Genomic DNA, 21,117 nt, shown 5'->3' on the forward strand with positions numbered 1-21,117 from the left:
ATGTCTGTCCATGTCTGTGATGTTTTAGTGTGTGTGTGTGTGTGTGTGTGTGTGTGTGTGTGTGTGTGGGTACAGGCTTTAGTTTAGACATAGTATCGGTCCGACAACCTACCTCAAACCCTAACCTAACCGCAAGCACGGAGCAGCGCATGTTCGACCACATGTCTGACCGTTGTTTCCGCATGCCGGTCCGTTAGTGTGTCTAATCTGTGTGTGCATCCCGTGTGTGCAGGGTTTATCACTCAGCGTTACACACACACACACACACACACACACACACACACACACACACACACACACACACACACACACACACACACACACACACACACACTGGGTTAGTCATCCCACATTCTTCCCTCCTCCCTCTAATAGTGGGAGGAGATAAAATATAGTATCCGGTTTTACTGGAAGAATGAGAAGCTTGTAGCTTGTCTTACAACAATGAAGCTGGTCTTACAGGGAGGAGAGAGAAGATTGTAGCTTGTGGCTTGTCTTGCACCCCCCCCCCCCCCCCCCCTCAGTTATCTTGCAATCATTTACAGTACTTGCTTAATTACTTGGTCAACCGTCAATTCATTTCCATTCTCATCACATTCCCAGTGAAATGGCAACTTGCATATTGTAAGACATATAAGGTCAGGTATTGAATTATACATCCTATACATCATTTTCTATCTATCTACATTCTTTCATCCACCTGCCCGTGACTCCACCCCTCATCTTCCTGTCTCCACCTGCCTATATTGTCTGTCCTGCTGTCTGTCACTGTGGATGCTCTACTGTACAATGTCTGTCATTCTGTCTGTCACTGTGGATGATCTACTGTACAATGTCTGTCATTCTGTCTGTCACTGTGGATGCTCTACTGTACAATGTCTGTCATTCTGTCTGTCACTGCAGATGCTCTACTGTACAATGTCTGTCATTCTGTCTGTCACTGCAGATGATCTACTCCTGTACAATGTCTGTCATTCTGTCTGTCACTGCAGATGATCGCAGCCCAGAAGCAGCTGATAGAGAGTGCGGATGCTGTTCAGGAGAGAATTGCACAAGTGCAGAAAGAAGGTGAGAGAAGAGGGGAGGGGATGGATGGATGGATGGATGGATGGATGGATGGATGCATGCATGCATGCATTGAGGTTCGGTGAAAAAAGTTTAGATTCTCCCCATTTAGGCACAATGCACAAAATCCAAACATTTCACTGAATTCAAGTTACATTTAGTCATATAAAAACGCACTCTGTAGACACTTTATCCCTGCTAACTCAAATATGACCAGCTGCATTGCAATCAGGGATCCCCCCCCCCCCGTGGATGCTTAGCCTCCCCAAGCCCCCCTCCTCACAAACACAATTGACTGACTTCTATGTAAACCAAAAACTTCATCAGTCCCCCCCCATAATCTAGTCCCCAAAGTCACAATTATCTGGAGCTGTTTTGCTGTGCACTTTCATGCTCCGTGGAGGGAGGATTCTACTGATATCAGTGGTCTTTCCTATAGTGCCACCCTTAGACTAAAATGATCCACTTGCGCACAAGAGAGCAGCCATGTACCTTGAAGAGCCCATTCATGCTCCCCGGATGATGACCCATATGTAGTGAACCAGTGTTGTTTTTGGCAGAAATTTTCTATTTTAATTTAGTCATAGTCTTTGGACTGAAACGTCATTTAGTTTTAGTCACATTTTAGTCACCTGGAATGTCTTAGTGTTAGTCTAGTTTTAGTCGACAATGTCATAAGATTTTAGTCGACTAAATCTACAGTTGATTTACAGTCGACTAAAATTTATTTTGGCGGGTCTTGATGCCGTCGTAATGAGTGTTTTTACGATCTACGAGCTTGTCCACTAGTCCCTTCCTAACATTTTAGTCTAGTTTTTATTTGTCGACGAAATTGTCAGTATATTTAGTCTTAGTTTTAGTCATCGTAGCTTAGTTTTCATTTCGTTTCCATTTGTTTCTGTCAGTAAAAATCGAACATTTTTCATCTTAGTTTTAGTCGACGAAAACAACACTGCAGTGAACCCATGGTGACCCATGCTGTAGTCCCCTAGACCTCATCATTAGTACAGGTCTCTTGCTAACTGTGGAGTGGATTTGTGGTCATCAGGCATGGACTTCCATGAGGAGCTGCCTCGTCTCGGGGAGAAGGAGGGCCTGAAAGGACGCAAGCAGTGTAAAGCCCTGGAGAGCTTCACCTGGAATATCACTGTGCTGAAGGTACACAGAGAATGCAGTAACACACACACACACACACACATACACACGCACACGCACACACCCATACCCGTCTTCCCTCTATCTGCTGCAGGGTCAGTGTGATTTGCTGCGAGGAGCTAAGATGGATTCTCTGGACGCTCTCAGGCAGCTGGCTCTGGCATGCGAGGCCTGCGGGTTCACCTCCTCTTCCTCGTCGACCACCACCTCCTCTGCCGCTGAGCTGCACTACACCTGCCACCCGCCCGGTCGCAGGGGCAGCACGCACGGCAACGGGCGCATCTGACGCTGACGCACGCACTGTATCTAAGCCTAACGATACATCTGGGGAAATCTTAACACAATACCTATATGCCCAGGACGTCCACAGACGTCCTAGGAACTACCGCATGTAGTGCCCAGGACGTCTGTGCCTATAAATAATTGAAAGAATGACAGGGCACATAATGTGTTAATTCAATGTAGTGGCCAAAACAGCAGAAGAAACATGCAGCAGCAAACCTGTTTTGAAATCAGTAGGCGGTTTAGAAAGCAAATCCTGAGACCAACCCGAAGGACCACCTCAATTGTCTTTGCATTGGTCTCTGCAATGCACTTATTTTTTTTTAATCTCTGCATTGTTTCCTCACATTCTCACATTGTCCTTACATTGAATTTAGATATCACCAGATGTATCAGTTCGGTAGGCAGAGATCTCTGGCTGCGCAAGACTAGCGTTGAGTAGCCTTGACTAGAGCTGTGAATCTTTCACACGCTTTGAGTTACCAGGTGTTGACCAGTGAAAGGTCAATCCTGCCAACACGCTCTACTTTGAATGTTCTTTTTCTGTGATGGACAAAAAAAAACCTAAACTAAACAAACTAATGACATTTGAACTTTCAATGTCTCTTTCAGGAAACATTATACAGATTTAACATTTTAACTCCTGAACTTGTGAGGAGAAAAACAGGAACCCCAGATCTACGTGTGACAGCCAGCCTGACGAGAAACTGACATTTGCGGCCATGTTGGTGTTCCTCTGCCCTTTCATTACACTGGCAGAGGACTGGTGTGTATGTGTTTATGAGTGTGTCCTAACAGTATATGTGTGCATCTGTGCTCGAGATCTCACGTTATATTTTATTGTAAAGCACTGCTTTTCTCTTTCCATTTGCAGTACTGTACATAGTTTTGTCATAATTAACAACGATTCATGATGCCTGAGGCCGCATGAGGAGCCCACAGTATTAGTGTCAGCGTCAGTACAGTATGTGCTATGCTATGACGGGGCCCGGTATAATATCTCTTCATGGGGCCCAAAATTCCTCGCAATGGCGCTAACACACAGTTAAAAGTAGTACCCTACAGCAGTACCATTTTCACCTCTGTACACACACGCACGCACGCACGCACGCACAGACTACAGGGGTGGAAAGTAAGCACGGATACTCTACGTACAGACTTCTAACCGAAACAGACACGGTAGCTTAATATGGGCTAGATTTGAGATCGATATACTGCAATATTAATAAGCTACATTATACTTCTCCTTTTCAAATGAAGTAATTTCTTTTAATATTACAGTAATTCTTTCTTTGATGAAAGAAGTGCACAGCAAAACAGCGTGCGTGAACGCACGCACGCACGTATGCACGCACATACTGTACACACACACACACACACACACACACACACACACACACACACACATGCAGTAGCACAAGCCCTGTTTTTTTTTAGCTCATTTTGACCCAATTACAGTATTGTTTCAAATACCCAATGCAATTAGCAGACACCACTTACCCTTGTTATCTCAACCACCGATGACCTTTGACCTGGTCCAGACCCGCGAATGGATACTGAAGGACAGGAGAAGAGAGGTGGTAACTGGAGAGGTTGTTGATGTGTTACTGCTGTGGTGGTGGTACTACTTACATAGGATTTTACTACACAGTCAAATCCTCAAAAAACTACTATTTTTACAAATTTCTGAAAATGTTTATTGGGGAAGGGGGGGGAAACATAATTTTTGCACATGCCCAAAATAGCTTGACCAGTTTGAAAATGGTTCATTTATTTAACAAATTAAAAGAGTGTACAAATTGAATCAAATGGACCCATGAGGGTCCATGCATTTGTACATTGGGATACATTTGAAAACTACAGTTACACTAACACTAAGGATTTTACTGTGTACTGCACTGTACAGTAGCTAGGAGCCATGGGGATCAACATAATATACAGTAGTTGCTGTCGGGAGGAAACCACCTAACTCCATTGTTGAGGTTTTAGATTTTTTTTGTGTGGCATAAATCAGTGCTATTGAACAGCCTTTGTTCGAATATATTGAACCAATGAAAAGTAGTCAAAAGTGAATAGAACAAAACCTCTTAACCCATTGGACCCTCTGCTAAATAACTTTCTGCTAAAGAACTGTCTACTAAAGCAACTAACTCCACCACTTCGCTCCGTCTCATGGAAGTAATTGACGATATAAAGTCACAACACCAACTTTGATGAGGCTGTATTGCTTTGTTTTCAAATATATACTACTCTACATTTTGGAGTTGGGTGGTTAGTCCCGACAGCAGAGATATGGTGATTACACATGTGGACGGGGGATGTTCACATTGCTCAGTGTTCTTTCAGTGTTTTATAATTCTAGCATTCTACTAGAATTATAATGATTTTGACCAGTGTACTATTTTAGATTTAGCGATGACGCCAATATTGCTAGGCTGCGAGGGGACTCTTATGGGGCTGCTTTACAGAATGTGTACCGACTGAAGGGATTTGCTGTGACAGCGTGCAAAACTCAGTGACACTTGTGATTAGCTTGTAGCTAGACAAAGAACTACAAACATGGTGTCCTGGTGCTACTAACTCTTTCATTTTGATGATTGTGCTTACCTGTCAATGGTGGTGTTGGCCTTTGATACCGTTGTAATTGTACATGTGTGCTTCTTGACGAGAGATGAAAACACAAGTGATGCTAGTAGCCTACTCTTTAAGTCGGCTATCATACCCCTGCTTATTCTTGTATCTTTTAATGCTGCTTTTAAACAACACACAGCGAGAGAGATCCTGAACTACTAAACTTGGCTACCTGAGAAGAAATACCTTAAATATTGTCTGAGAAAAAAAAAAGAATGTACATTTGAAATACCCTGAGTTGGTGCAGTCGACAAAGTTCTCCTGTTGTTGTCCCATCTCTGAAATTGAGGAATACTCAAAATATAACTCAAAAAATATTTTATTAATATATATATACATATTTATATAATATATCTCCAACTACGATGGTCAGAGCATTACAGAGCATTTGAAGCACTGGAACAAAGTGGCATCATGAACGATCACTGTGAGTGACCACAACCTAGAATTGCCAGCAGAGATTATAATGAATGTATTCTGCTTCGGGGGTTCGTTTGAGAGAGGCTGGGAGGCAGCATGATGACGGATGAAAAGGTGTACTCATATTGGTATCACCGAGGCCTGTTTTATACTTTGTTTCGTGGTGGTGTCCCACGTCTAACATAGCAGATCTAGAAGCTCACAACGTATCGACTACTAGATGATAGCATACTTTACACACCTATCTGTCAAGCTGAATCCACTCACTTAATTGCATCTCACGCAACCCGAGTACAAATTGCCACAAATGCCATTCTCAGTGAACAAGCCAAACACAGCAACACTGAGGTGTACTATGTACTGTACTCTACTATGTACTACCCGATACCTTAATTTGTATAATAATTTGTACTGTACTACTGTGTGTGTGTGTGTGTGTGTGTGTGTGTGTGTGTGTGTGTGAGATCTCGTCACATCCCATATTGTTCACCTTATTATGTGATGCCTGTCAACAACATTCCTTTGGGTTTGCATTGGTTCTCCTTTTTGTTTGTTTTTTTCCAGCAGTGACTTCTGTCACACCTGATCTGTCAAAGTCATTGTTCCCTCGTGTTTTGCTTTCTCCTGTCTTTTCCTCCTCTCTGTCCTCTCATGTTTCTCTCTGTGGCCCCTGGCCGCCTCCTCTCCATCCTCTTCGTGTGTGTGTGTGTGTGTGTGTGTGTGTGTGTGTGTGTGTGAGAGAGAGAGAGAGAGAGAGAGAGGGTGAAAAGAATGGAGGGAGGATTAAAGAATGGGATTGACATGGGGATGGAGTGTGTGTATCAGGGGGCACCTGCAGGGCTTCATAATTGGCTTCCAGAGACGGACATGGTGACGGCGCCATGCTGCTTGGGTCTATTAATACAGAGCTAACTCACTGGAGGCCTCAGGTGTGTGTAAATGACGCTGTGACCTGATGTGCGCCCAAACCAGCTCCCTCTGATAGGGCACACTCTCATCGCCAAACAATTAGCCATATTACCTTGCAAATATACCAAACTGGTCGGTATAACTTCTCGAACCGTATTTGCAACGCACTGGAGACGTATTTGAAAACCACCATACTCTGGCTTGAAAGATCCATTTACATGATGTGGGAGAGGGTCTCTGCATTATTGATGTCCAAGTACCCAGTAAAACTAACCACAGTATTGTCTTTCTGTGTTCCGGGGTTTACTTGACCACTGAACCGGGACACGTGGCCCCCGGAGGTCAGAGGGCGTTGGGGTTTTACCTGCAGAGAGGAGGGGTCAGGGTCAGGGAGTCTACCTGTGTGGAAAAACTAAAGGCTGGGTTGTAGACACGAGCTCAAATGTCTATCATTAGGCCTGCCCAGGGCCCCACATTAGGCTAGATCACTTGAAACATTCGCCGGAAATAGAAATATGATTGCAACACAGCGTGTTGTGAGCTTAAAGATATTTAGTGTAGAGTGAAAACAGGAGCGGGCAGTTACCCTAAGTCTAGGGTTTAATTAAAGTTATTCCTGGCACTGGATTGATTCGACATGTTGCACATTGAACTTGGTGAACTGGGGGTCACTGAGTTTGTCTCTTCTGCTCTGCAGAGAAAGGACAATTACGAAAACAACAGAATGGCTTACCCTTACATGCTCAAAATAGATCGAAACACCAGCTTGAGAGTGATTAAACTGGCACAGTGGCACGATAAGAGAGTCTGCATAGAACTCAACTGTGTGTGCGGAAATTACTTAATTTTGTGTGGAAGCTTTCATGTCTCCAGCACCTTTGCAAAGACTCATCCAGGTGAGTGCATGCTACACAATTAAAAACCTCTGGGGTCATTTTGGTTACAAAATAAATAAATGAACAGGATTTTACTGTGTAGCACACACATCACCTGAGCCACTAAGAAACCTGTCCAAACTAAATCGATTATCTTAAATGTAACTAAACCAGTTGAACCCTACAGTCGCGTCCCTATTCCGCGGGGAATATTAACTAAAAATAGCGAATCTGAGCTTGTAGATCGGCTATTTTTAAGACACAGATACAGAGCTGAGTCTAGTCATCTATTAAAGTATTATATTATTATGTAAGTAAAGAGGGTTTAAGAAAAGTGGCTAAATTCCACGCATTAGGTATGACACCTTTTAAGTCCTAGTCTCCTCATACCATTGACACGTCCTCGGCTGATTTGTCCTGTATGACCACATAATGGCTCTTGATTTACATAACTTAGTAATACCCCATGTTAACGTCTGGAGAAGGCACTCTGTTGTCTGTTCCATCACTGCAGTGCTTTACTACTGTGGTAACCCAGCACAGCTGTAATGTGGGCCCATGTCCAGTCCACTATTTCCCAAACGGTATGCCGTGAGACAAGTCCAAGTGTGCCTGGGAATATGTGACAACCACACATTATTTCAATATACAGTATACAACTATACAAAATAATATGAATTATTTTACTATATCTGTAGTGTGTGCACTCATTTCTCAATACAGAGGCAAATTCTCATTTTCTTTTTCGACACTGCCATCCCTATTTTGGGTCATTACAGGCAAAACTTTTTTATATTGTTTTCCTTAATTTTCTACAAAACTGCAGATGTACAAGCAAGACAGAAGCTGCTTGTATTTGGTGGTTTCACTATGAATACAGGTGTATTGAGATTTTGACTTGCCCAGTAGTTGAAAACCACTTCACTATAGAACATACATACAGGACCTTAAATAAAATTGTGGCACTTGTTCTGCTCTCATACAAAGATATTCACAGATTGGAGTGGTGCACAGATACATGCTAATTCATTTTAAACCTTGTGTCTTAACCTACACAGTAGTTGTCTCTGTACCCTTCAACCAGGGCAGAAATAGTTCTTAAAAACATTCAAATATTTTAGGAATGTGTGTTTTTGCCTCTGCCATGAAGGTGTTTTACATACTGTTTGAACCTAGATCCTTTCATGGTTATTTTGTTGTGTGACGAAAACAATACTACCACCCCAGAAATCAGTAACTTTCGTGGAGCATAAACTGGTGGAGTATAAATTAGGCTGTGTGTCTGTACTGGCCTGTGTCTACACCGCTGAACTTTTTTCAAACTTTGATTGTTCTTACTGTTACTGTATGATTTGATGAAATAGAAGGGAAAGAAGTATTTATTGAAGTGTTTTAAAGCTATAAAGGAATATCATTAATTAGATGGACCTTGCTTTTATTTTGAAAAGCTAGTGTGTTTTCTATCTGACAAATAATTAGACGTAACAAAGCTATGTATCCCAGACTAAATAAAATGTATCTTTTACTGACCACATCCTATTGTCACATCCTTTCTCTGTTGCTTTGCAACTCTAAAACAGCTAACTTAACTCCATTGGACCCTCAAAATGTCTGCTAAAACCTTGTGTACCTCGACCACCTCTCCCCCTCCCCTCTCATGGAGGTCATTGACAGTATATAAAGTCACACCAACTTTGATGAGGCAGTATTGCTTTGTTTTCAAAATGAAGTCTTAATTTCCTGAAAAATGAACATTTTGGAGTTTCCTCCCGACAGCAGATAGTCCATATAGATGACACCATCAGTGGCTGGCGACATGAAGTCTCAGATGCACATTGGAGCCACACCCACAGCCAAGTCTATGGACTTTAAACATTAAAAGGTTTGAGAAACAACTTAACTACAGTATAGGGTTGAATAGAATCGACACTGTGACCAATGTGGAATGATCAAAATGGTGAAGAGGGTATGGGTAAAGAGGCCATCTGGGAAACCGAAGGTCTCCAGTGCACCCCCTGGCTCAGGTCTATGGGCCAAAGTGTCTGAGCAATTACTGCTCCCCCACATTCTGTATCATGAAAGATGCCTCATGCTCCTATACAGTGGCGGAAAATGTACTCACATGTTTTACCAAGTAAAAGTACCAACCAGATTGTAGAAATACTGTTAAAGTAAGAGTCCACTGTATGTGTACTTATGCTCACACAGACAGACACACACACAGGCACGCGCACACACACGCGCACACACACTGACACAGTACGGTACACCCTTCAAACCATATAACGATATGAATGTACATCTGATATTCACGAGCTTGCATATCTATGCCATCAGATGCCAAGAATATGCCCGCTTCCCCCAATATTAATCTTCATCATTCAACCTCCGTTATTTGTCCAAAGTCTGACATATTAATGGTACTACTCACAGGCGCTCCATACGGTGATCCACTGAAGTGACATGAACTTGAAATAACTGGGCTGAATGAGAACAGCAGTTGATACTGTACACTGCTTAAAATCAAAAATGTACCTAAATTCATATTTTATAGATACAAAGTCACGAAGGAGGGGCCCGGACAGGAGTCAACCCACAGAGCCTAGTCCTTCCACGTGCCAGACCTCCCAGTCCCGGCAGAGTAGTTCGGGAGTGGTGGACTGTGTGGCCCTGTCTTTCCCTAATGGGACTGATGGTGGGTAGCTACTGGGACGTCATGCTCTGATGAAGGCTGCATAGCCGAAACGCGTCAGCGTTCCTTTTTGGTGAAATGTGAGTACCTTGTCCCCCGCTTGTTTAATTTTTGGATGTGCTACCTTTTGGGATTTTTTAATTCCTATTTTTTTATGTATACTTGATTTGGGTTTGGCACTCCACTGAAAGCCATTGCTGATGCGCAACCTCTTTTTCTCATCTAGCTACTGGGACGTATAAGGGTCATCTGAGTGAGGGGTGTTGCGAGACCCGAAACCCTGATGACCTTGGGATAGGCCTATACATGAGGATACATCCCTGGTGCATCCATGCAATGTTTTTTAATTCAGATATTAAAGCGTTTTTTTACTACTTTCCATTGGTTCAATATTTTCAAAACGACATACAGACGTGAAGGGTGTTCAATGGCACTGATTCATATTATATATATATATATTACAAAAAAAATCTAATCAAATAAAAAATGGAGTTAGGTGGTTTCCTCCCGACAGCAACGATATATAAATGTAAACACAAGGGTACAATATAACAACAATATAAGATTTCAAATCTTTGTATGCACAAACTTGATGAAGTTCCTTTCACTATACTACAATTTGTGGAATGAAGACTTCCAATTATGTCCTTGGATGAGCTTTTATCTCATTGCTGTTCCATCGACCTTACAGAGGAAGAGTGCCAGAAATGTTTTGAAATATTGTGTTGAATTCATTATTTATTAGATCACTCATCAGTTGTATTCCTGAATTCACCTGTAAGCACTGTATTGCTTTGAGTTGTATTCCAATTACTCCACGTTACACCATTATCTTTAAAATACAGAATCACAATAAATGTCAGAGTTGAATACAAGCTTAATGTATCAAATTCTTTAAATAAATTGTAACATGGAACAACAATATATCACAAAGAGAAAAGACTATTCTATTCTATGTGTAAGAGATGGTCTAACTAGTTTATTGTTACCAATTTAGCCTACTTAAATGCCCAACCTAGAAGTCAAAACTACATCTTATACCAGGCCTACTTTATGTCAGTGGATTCATTCTGCATTAATTCAATGGGAAGCCTGAAATGCTTGGAATGGAACTCTAGAAATAATTTAAGGCAAAGCTTGTCATTGCTGCATAGTAGCATAATTACCTGTGTCATGCTGGTTCAAGGTGGATATTCTGCTTCCTAATGTTAGACAGACAAAATTCACTCCCCAGTCCACAAATAAATGTTTTCTTCTCTCTCCCAGTTGCTGAAAAATGCTAATCCAACAATAAACACACTTCTGAATAATCCTGCTGAATGTCAGGTGTAACCAATTATGTTTATTTGATTGATTGATTGATTTTTTTTAATTTAATTTCACAGTATGTAGAATGGGTACATTTCAAAATACAAAAACTGATGGTTTCGGTTTGTGGTACTGTTATGTCTGACTGACAGCTGTTTGATGGTGCTGCGCTCATTGCATATTCCTGTGTTCTAGTTCTAGTTCTAGTTGTTCTGTGATCTAGTACTTCAGTCTGAGACAACATGATGATGATGTGATGTTGCTGCTTCTCCGGTTGTTGTTATATTATTTACTCTGAGTTTGAAAGTAAAGAAGAGTTGTGTTAACCTGTGTCATGGTCCACTGATTCACAAACACAATAGGTACCCCATTGTTTTGCCCTTGCTTTTGTGTTTTGTTTGCCTAGTGTCCTTATTAGGCTACTTATCACACCCTTGTTACCACCTGAGTTTTGTTTCAATGTGATTGCTTTGATTTGTAGCTACCCTGTTTGCCATTCAGTTTGTGCTGAGTTCCTGAGAGTATGCATTACAGGTAGCCTGGCTACAACTGATGCCTTAAAATGTCACTCTAGTGTTCCTCATTTGTTTTTTCTGCTGTAGGCCTGTAGCTGACATACGAATTAGCCTAACTGTTTTATTTTTTCGATCTTCTGGGCTTTTTTTGACCTCTTGTTTTTTCTGTTCAATGTTTGTTTGCACTTGTGTGCTTCAAAACATGTTTGGATTTTCTCCTGCATCTTCCACCACTTTTGCATTTTTGAGGGTTCCCATACATTTTTGGGCACAGGCATATGATGTGGATTGTGGATGTCTACTGACCGGAATGGTAAAGTATAGTTTAGCCACGTTGTGTCATGTGCTACTGTACTGCTGTTAACACTTAAAGGCAAGGGCAACAGATATTTTTTAAAGGCTGAATATAAAAATAATGTAGTCTAAACATTACAAATGTGGTGTAGTCCATGAGCCAGACAAGTTTTACATTTTCATTACAAATTGAGTAGGCAAAACCATACCTATATTATTGTTATTGTTATTATTATAGGGTCAATATAAGTAAATTAATATATGATAACTCTTCAACAGGAGCAACTTATTCATATTTATCACACATTTTGTTATTTTCACCTATAGGCTAGACTCACTAGAGCCTGCCCTACATGATGGGTGAATATGATGGGAAAAATGTAAGAACTTGTGATCACCATGAAACTTCCTAGTTGATTAATTATGTGAAGGCATTGCAAATATATGTTCTTTTGAATGACTTACAGTACATGAATGTTCCTTTATTAGGCCAATAATATTAAGTAGGCCTACTGGCAATACAGTGTAGGCTACAGTACATGATGGCAGCTTCCACCACCAATATATTTATTTGAAAAAAGAAACTGATGTTCTTTAGACATGTATTCATATCAGAAGTTGTCATCCCTAGTTTCTTATTTGTTGCCCTGCCTTTAAGACATATACTTTGTTGGTGACGACTGACGAATAATGAAAAATAGCCTTGTTTATTCAACTTTTCAGCATGATCACAGGTTTAAAAAGACAAGGGTGCCATAACTGCCATTAAAAACACACTATTGTCTCTCTACTTTTACATTTCTTGACATTACCAAAATACGCTTTTGAAGAGAAATTTATTTTATTAATTCATATTTTGACCACTACACTTAGTTCCAAGAAGAGCCTAAGATGAAAACATTGTTGCATCCTTCCTCCTCTGTCTATTGTTTATGAAAAGGAGTAGTGGGGTGCATCAGTAGTGGGCACCCTCATGCATTATAATGCCCTTCTGATGCATGAGGGGACCATGATTTTTCAATTGATTTTTTAATGTCTTAAAAAACAAATTAGGCTAAAAAGACAAAAGGCTTTCATATACCCAAAATGGTCAGACAAATAATTAATATTTTTTATGTAGATAACCAGAAATAATGATACTATTTGAAATGACAATGGAAGTATAATCTGAAAACCTTTCAATCTCTTTATTCGTGAACATGGAGTTCCATCCATTATCCAGTAGATGGGGCCAAATGTCTAGCTTTCATCTGTAAAGTCAGCAATAGTGATATAGGGCCTAGGCACATGGCTCATGTTTTTTTCATGTGCCCTGCATGTCTGTAACATAATGTGTTAGAATATATTGTCCTTTTAATTGCCAAGATTTCTTCAAAATCTGTTGACCCTCTAGGTCTGGTTGGTGACATAAATGAAATCTACAGTGTATGATAGAACATCATACTTCTAGTTGGACATACTGTATGGCACATTTTGGTCCAAGAGTGCCCTTTATACTTGTATATCGTTATTTGGTAGAACATCCCTCGCTTATGGTTGGAAATGTAGGACAAATCACTATGTTAACCCCCCCCCCCCTCTCTCCCGGGAGGTGTTGGGGAGCAGATGGGAGGTGATGGGACTGTGTGGTAGTCGAGGCGGTGACACGACAGGCTGTCAAGCGCTAATGCAGGCTAACATCTGGAGGTTGTTGTTGGTCACGTCACTCTGTGCCTTTAGCCGTGGGCCTAGAAGCCACCCTGGGGGCGGTCGGGTATACGCCCTGGACCAAGCTATATGCCTCAGATTTATATGTATTTTTTTTTTTTTAATTGATTAGAATTTATATTGCACTCTTTGACAACATATTGGTCAAAACCATGGCCATAGACACTGGGCTATAGGTGGGCTCTAGGACTCTCCAAACTTGGAATCTGACCCAAAAATCAGGCATCGGTCTGGCTCTGGTGTCTTCTCCTTTTGAAAGTGATGGGAACCATGCAACACCACTTGTTCCATGGACAGGCTGGTCCGTCAGTGACATTTTCTGTGAGGAAACGGTCCCAAGTAGCTCATCACCGCATGTTTTATTGGACTCCAAAGGAAAACTACTAAGTGAATATGTTTACTGTGAAAATTACTCCGGGCCCACCGATGCCGCCCTCTAAACTGTAATCAACAATCCATCCGAGGGTATTTATCATAGCAGACAGCAGTGATAAACTTTAAAAACTAATTACCCATAAGTTGGAGCTCAGCGGGATCTTGTGGGTGCAGTTAAAACGGCATGCGTCTCAGAGGCAGGAGCAACACAAGAGCTATTAGAGCCTCCTGGTTTGATTTTAGCCTCCTAGAAGCAAGTGCCTCATCTGCTTTAATTACAGCCTTTGCCCAGAGGCAATTTCACTGTGATAGAGAGGGAAAAAAAGACCACCTCTTAAATGTCTCTAAATTGCATCTTATTTGTCCATCTTTTAACTAACAACAAAAGCCAGGCTGACAATGGCGCTGCTTGTTTCTGGCTCTTTGTGTAGAGTGCCACTGACCAATTATACCATAGAGATTATCTGAGCTGTATTAAAGATGGCACCCAGCAGGATGGCAAAAAAAGATGGCACTACATGGAATACTGAAGCCCTGAGTGAAGGGCCTCCTTGTACACGTGGAAAGATGGTCTCTGAATAACTAATGTTAAACTGTAACCTCACGTTAAAGCCATTTCAGTCCATTCAAAGTGATGTCTTTTTGAACTCTAGATCAGTACGCTACTATGATCCTGTGGAATGACATCACACACCCGAGAGGTCGCTCATCTGACTATCAAATCAAGTTCTATTGTGCAAGCCGGAGAGAAGTTGGGAAGCCAATGCACCAAGGTAATTACACTCTCATGGATGAGTTTTGTACTTTTCTGCCCCTTTCCATTTCCTATCAGCCTGACAACCCCCCTGCCCCCTGTTGAGATACCTGTGCAATCAGACACCACACTGAGATATATTGTACTATAATCACTCCTATTCACTGTGTACTGCGGTTTAACTCTCATTCTCACCCATTATCCCCTAAACTGTCTAAATTATCCCTCATTTTTTCCTATTATTTGCTTGCTTTCTCACTCACAGAATCAGTCTGTGAAACAGTCGCTAACTTTCACTGACTGCGACCATTATGATTTTAGCTGATATATCAGACATTATTTGGCTCTTTTGACGACAGCGGTACTGGCATTTATGTAGCCGATTTTCTTTTTACACATTCAACCTGGTGAATTTTGTGTATGCCATTATAGGTGAAAATTTTCTTTTCAGTAAATGTATATAATATGTTTTAATAGGGCTTTATACTTATTTGTTTGCTTTCAAGTTAAATGTTCTGAAATACAAGTTTTTCAAATTGTTTTCGAAATTGTTGCACTTTTTCCACAAAATATTTTGACAAAATATCGTCTAGGACTCTCCAAAATCAGGATCGACATCAGGCCACAAAAATCTGGAGCTCTAATTTCCCCATGCCCCATTTTCAGTAACTCAATAAGTCAGTCCGAGTGTGTCACTGACTGACTGAGAGAGCAAAGTGAAAGTAGCTTGGCAAAAGGCTGAAACAGTGCATTACTGTATTGGTTACCTCCACCCCCAACCCCCACCCTTCTGACACCCCCCACCCCCTCCCCATTTACGGTTTCGCCTCTATCTCTCCTTCCACCCTAAAGGGGTGAGCTGCTCAGTGTTAATGGCTTGTGCTGCTTTAATTGGCTGCTAAACGCTGTAAGCAGGGTTCCCACTGCGTGCTTAATGAACAGGTACACACTTGCATGATTACAGCAATCTCAACCCCCACCGACCGCTGCAGAGCCCCGACACACACGCCCGCACGCGCACGTACGCACGCACACACACTCCCAACTCCCATACATACAGTAGACAGACAAAAGTGATTTGAGAGGCTCCTGTGCTCGGCAGGAAGCTTGGTAAATTAGAGGGGAGGAACAGAGGGATAGGCGAGAGACAAGACAAAGGAAAATGAAGGATGCCATTGTGACGGACGAGTCGGAGAAATGATTGGTAGTTCATGAAAGCGGTGGAGAAGAGGCACCCATTTTCATAATGTCATACTGCGTTAGAACAGTGTATGCGTTTCTTGTTGGTGACATCTTATTGTACTTGACATATATACGATATCCCGTCCGTCCGCCTTCTCCCACTGTCACTCGTCAAGTGATTCTGTCCATTCTCGGGAGTCACTGTTTGAGATACACTAACTCGCTTGATTTGGCGCCCTGTCCCTCTGCGCCCTGCGTTCCCTCTCTTTTTCTTCTCCTCCCCTCCGTTATCTCTCCCTCCATCTGTTAGGTCTTGTCTGTCCTGAGGCCCTTCTTCTCGTTCTGCTGATGATGATGTGAGGTGGCAGCAGCCACCTCTCTCTCTCACTCTCTTTAGACTTAGTGACACACCATACCAACCTACTCCTACACCATGGAGCAGAGAGAGAGTGCAGCCATGGTAGAAACAGAGGTTTTTACCCTGATTATAGAGCCCTGTATGTATGACTGGGTGGCAAAACTCTTATTGCAGCTTCTCTTGGGCCAGTACCCCATATCCAATATCCAGGTCCCTTTTTTATTGTGTTACTGTCTTATATCATTTAGAAAACATCTCATTGATTTCCAAGTGTCGTGATGTTTTTCATGTGTCTATGGAGTTAACATTACTCTAGAGTCTAGAGTAATGTTAACTCCTGAGGGTCTAGAGTCTAGACCCTCAGGTGTGGTTATAATATTCAAATATGTCTTCCCTGTGTATTTTTGGTTTCTTCCTGAAAGCTGAAGGCCTTCGAGTCAAATGGCCCATTTGAAATACAACCACTTTAGTAACATCATTACCCTAACCCCTCCCCTAACCCCTCCCTCATTATACCACAACAACAGCTGTGGTCGAGGCTTAAGTTCAGATGGGTCGTGCTACGGTGAAAACCATGAGGTATACTTAATTAACTAGTGGGTGTGGCCACATTAAAACATAATATTTAACACTTCATGTACACAAAAAAAAAGAAAAGAAGAATCTTCCTCCAAGTATAATCATAGTATCTGATCGTGTATTATGGGGTATTTTATTAAACTGGACTTTTAAGTATGTGATTATTCTGTAATTATTAGCCTATATAGTTACATCAGGCCCCTCTCACAGCAATTGGTAAGCGAGTCGCCGTGCAGAGCGCCGCATAGTCACCTTCAGTCGACTCGGTGGCGTCCGAGTTGGGGATAGAATTGTAAATCATTGTCCCCTTGAGTCCTGGTACCTCCGAGACGTCATTCATTTTATTGGCGGCGGGGCCCCCGCCCAGTAGCGAAGACATAAAGCTGAAAATGGTGATCTCCACTGCGTAGTTAGTGGTGAGGCAGGCCATGCAGCAGCCACCTGCCATGTTATCAGTCATCTCCCTCCCAGCAATGTCGGGGGAATCCCAGCGAGACTATACCATTTTGTTTGCCAGAGCAATTCCTCATTGACCATAATGTTGATCTATTTATTCAATTATTGTTATTATGAGTTTTGATCACCTCGGGCAACGGCCATGGCTGAAACATGTCTCTTTTGGATATCATTGTGCAAGAGACTGTGCACAGACACACGTACACGCACGCATGCACACACACACACACACACACACACACACACACACACACACACACACACACACACACACACACACACACACACTATAGAGCGTCGCAGTCCCACCCCCTTTCAGAACGACGAGTGGCCCAGGAAATGAATCCCAATGCATTTTGCCCTTAGGCTTTTCTTAAAGTATTTATTTAAAGACGGTTACGCCGCGGACGAAGCCAACTCGGATCGTGACAAATCATGACAATGAACACAATATTTTGGGCCGATCAAATCATTAGAAAGAAGAAAATAAAGGCAGGAGACAAGACTATTTGTTTTGTTTTTCTTCTTATAAACGATTTGATCGGCCCAAAACATTGTGTTCATTGTCATGATTTGTCACGATCCGAGTTGGCTTTGTCCACGGCGTAACCGTCTTTAAATAAATACTTTAAGAAAAGCCTATGGGCAAAATGCATTGGGATTCATTTCGTTCTGAAAGGGGTTGGGACTGCGACGCTCTATAGGCAAATGGCTTTCCTGAAGCCTGATTCATACTTTGTCGCAGGACGATGTGTCACATGCTGAAATGCGACGTGTTGTGAGCGTGTAGGTCGGCCATATGCTTTTAGAGTATCCATATACTTGGGGGGCTAGCGAGGGGGAGGGGTGCATGTACAGCAGCAGCCAGATGCCCCTTGGCAAATTAGGCGAGAGCCCTCTGAGGGGCGTCGGGCGTCTTGGCTCGCCCGTCCCGGAGGACGCAATCAGGGTGTCGTCCCCCCCCCCCCCCCCCCCCCTCCCCGTGTCTGAGGGCTGGGTGAGGGAAAATGGAGAGGGTCTGGTCTGTATGTGCCTGGCGCTGACACAGACGAGCCATGGGTCTAATTCATTAAACCAGCCTTCTAATATAAACAGTCATTCATTTCACTGGCTGACACCAGGCGGTCTGGACAATGTGAAGAGCCCCAATAGAACTGCCATACACACTGCTGTTTATGTGCTGTGTGTATGTATATATACTAGGGTGTGGGTATATGTATGATAGAGAGAAGGAGAGTCTGAGGGAGAAAGGGACAGAAAGGCCGAGGGAGAGAGTTGGAGCCGAGCTTGTTTGTGTGTACGAGGTCTCAGCGAGACCCTTGGACCCAGGCAGGTACAGTGAAGCTATCCAGAGGCTTTCAGTGACTGCAACACGGTTCACAGAGAACCTGAAATTCGCATCTCGGTTTAACGTTACAGTCAAAAGCATGTGAGAATCAATAAAGTCTACACTGATTGTATACCAAAACAAGAGATTATTAACATGATGACATACAGTGTGCATAACCATATGAAGCACAGTCCCTTGCACAGTTTCAGTCATCAAATGGATCACATTACTGTGTGATTTTAAGCAGGTGAATTGTAATTTCTAAAGGATTAACGTCTTGGCAGAAAGTCATCTTTTATTTTAGAGGCAAATGCATTCGTAGTGCTTTGATGGGGCTTTAGAAAGTCCCAATTACATCAAATTATATACAGTAGACTCATCACACGTGTAATGTGTGTATTTCCTATTACCTTCAATGATGTGCAAACACACACACACACACACACACACACACACACACACACACACACACACACACACACAAAACATCCTGCTGAGCTCTTCCCTTTCGTGCATCATCCCTTTATCACTGTGAAAAGATGGGAGGAGAGGAAAAGGTTTAGTGAAACTCAAGAATTGATTAAAGCGGCAGTTAAACTATTAACTAACACTTTTCTCCAGGCTTATGTCTGATGCAGTGGTCTATACTTCCTCGTATGACGGTGTATAAATTAACCATTACAATGACACAGAACAGCGACGACAGAGCTCTTGGCCTTTAATCAATGGGTGGCAGGTGCGTGAGCTGGAATAACGATAGTACAATTAAAAGCAACTTTGATAGTTTAGATAAAGTTAATTCCTCTACTCTCTGATCTTCTCTTGAATATCAATTCCTTTGTTTTTGTCTCCTTGGAACTTGAATACGTATATGTGCCGTGTCTTATGAATGGGTATACTTTTGTTTTGTCAAAAATAATTTAACCATAACCCATTTCAACTATTTGAGGCAGATTAAAATCCACTGCCAAAAAGGTCCCTTGGCTTAAAGGAGTAAAAGGACCACTTCACCACTTTTCAACCTATCTTCATATAATAGGTCCTCACTAATGTTCATGATAAAATACCACCATGTTTTCCTACTCAGTCTGTGTCTCATAGGAGGGCTGTGGGCAGTTCAGAAACTCGTCCACCAGTGACATCGTCGTTAGGCAGATTTATTTTTACAAAAAGTTTAGATTTTTATTATCGTGAGAACGGTGGCTTCCATTTTCCCATTGCAACTTTTCAGGAATAGAAAGCCTGCAGTTTCTATTAGCTTTGATTCCCCATCGATGATATCACTGGTGGACAGGTTTCTGAACTGCCCACAGCCCTCCTATGATGACACAGACTGAGTAGGGGGAAAAATTGTGCTATTTTTGATGATTATTAGTGAGGACCTACTATATGAAGATAGGTTGAAAAGTGGTGAAGTGATCCTTTTAAGGGTCAACCTTTACAATCAGACTTAAAATAACACTAGATGTTTTGTGTGTTCGACGCTGAGGTTGTGTTAACGCTAGCCGTTGGTTAGGGACACGTTGACAGCAGACACTGTAGTTGACAACAGACAGGCTGTACTATACTGTACAGTACAGTACACACCCACTGACACTGATACTGACTGTGGCATGTGGGTTTTATGGGCTTAGCACAAACACGCAAATATAAACACGCACGCATGCATGCATGCATATTATAAACAGACGCATATGTGAATGCTTGCGCGTCCAGGCAAACACACACACACACACACACACACACCCAGGTATCTGCGACCACTAATTGTGTCTGGCCAGTGCAGCCACTAGCATCCAGGGTCATGGGAGTGCTGTGGGAGAGGACAGGGTAGCCATTGCGGTAGCCTCTTAAACATAGCTTTACCCCAGAGGCCTGTTATTACACTGAGAAACTATCATCTTTTTCTCCTCAAAAAGCGGCCCATGCTCAGTGGATTTAATGGAGCAGGCATTCCAATGAAGGGAAATGAGCAGCGGCTCCCACACTGACTCCCACACAGCACCAGCAATTAACCCATTCTGACCTGAGATCAGATTCATACGAGGTTTCCACGGGACACACACTGGTCTGATGAACCCATTCTGACCTGAGATCAGATTCTAAAAATGTCAGTCGTTCTTCGAATTTTTCAAAAATAGCAGACCTACAAGCTCGTATCGCGCCACTCGGTGGCGCGATATGAGCTTGTAGATCTGCTATTTTTCAATAGCTAAAGCATAACATGATG

At 42.2% G+C, this 21,117-nt stretch overlaps 1 protein-coding gene across 2 annotated transcripts in view; it reads left to right on the top strand.

Annotated features, from left to right (window-relative positions):
• Positions 1 to 8,078, top strand: part of plcl1 (phospholipase C like 1) — an 83,390-nt gene extending 75,312 nt beyond the window's left edge. Inside the window, exons 11-14 of one of the 2 annotated variants that reach the window (XR_013965517.1) lie at positions 993 to 1,068; positions 2,114 to 2,223; positions 2,315 to 6,249; positions 6,324 to 8,078. Coding sequence is in view for 1 of the 2 variants with exons in the window: in XM_080785687.1 (XP_080641813.1) it covers positions 993 to 1,068; positions 2,114 to 2,223; positions 2,315 to 2,506 (378 nt within the window). In the remaining variant the exon portion in view is untranslated. Of the gene's footprint in view, positions 1 to 992; positions 1,069 to 2,113; positions 2,224 to 2,314 lie in introns of both variants that reach the window. The other variant, XM_080785687.1, reaches the window with a different exon arrangement.
• The last annotated feature ends 13,039 nt before the right edge of the window (positions 8,079 to 21,117 follow it).

This window comes from Protomyctophum bolini (genome assembly GCF_963924005.1).
Source record: "Protomyctophum bolini genome assembly, chromosome: 16".
NCBI classification, from domain to species: domain Eukaryota; kingdom Metazoa; phylum Chordata; class Actinopteri; order Myctophiformes; family Myctophidae; genus Protomyctophum; species Protomyctophum bolini.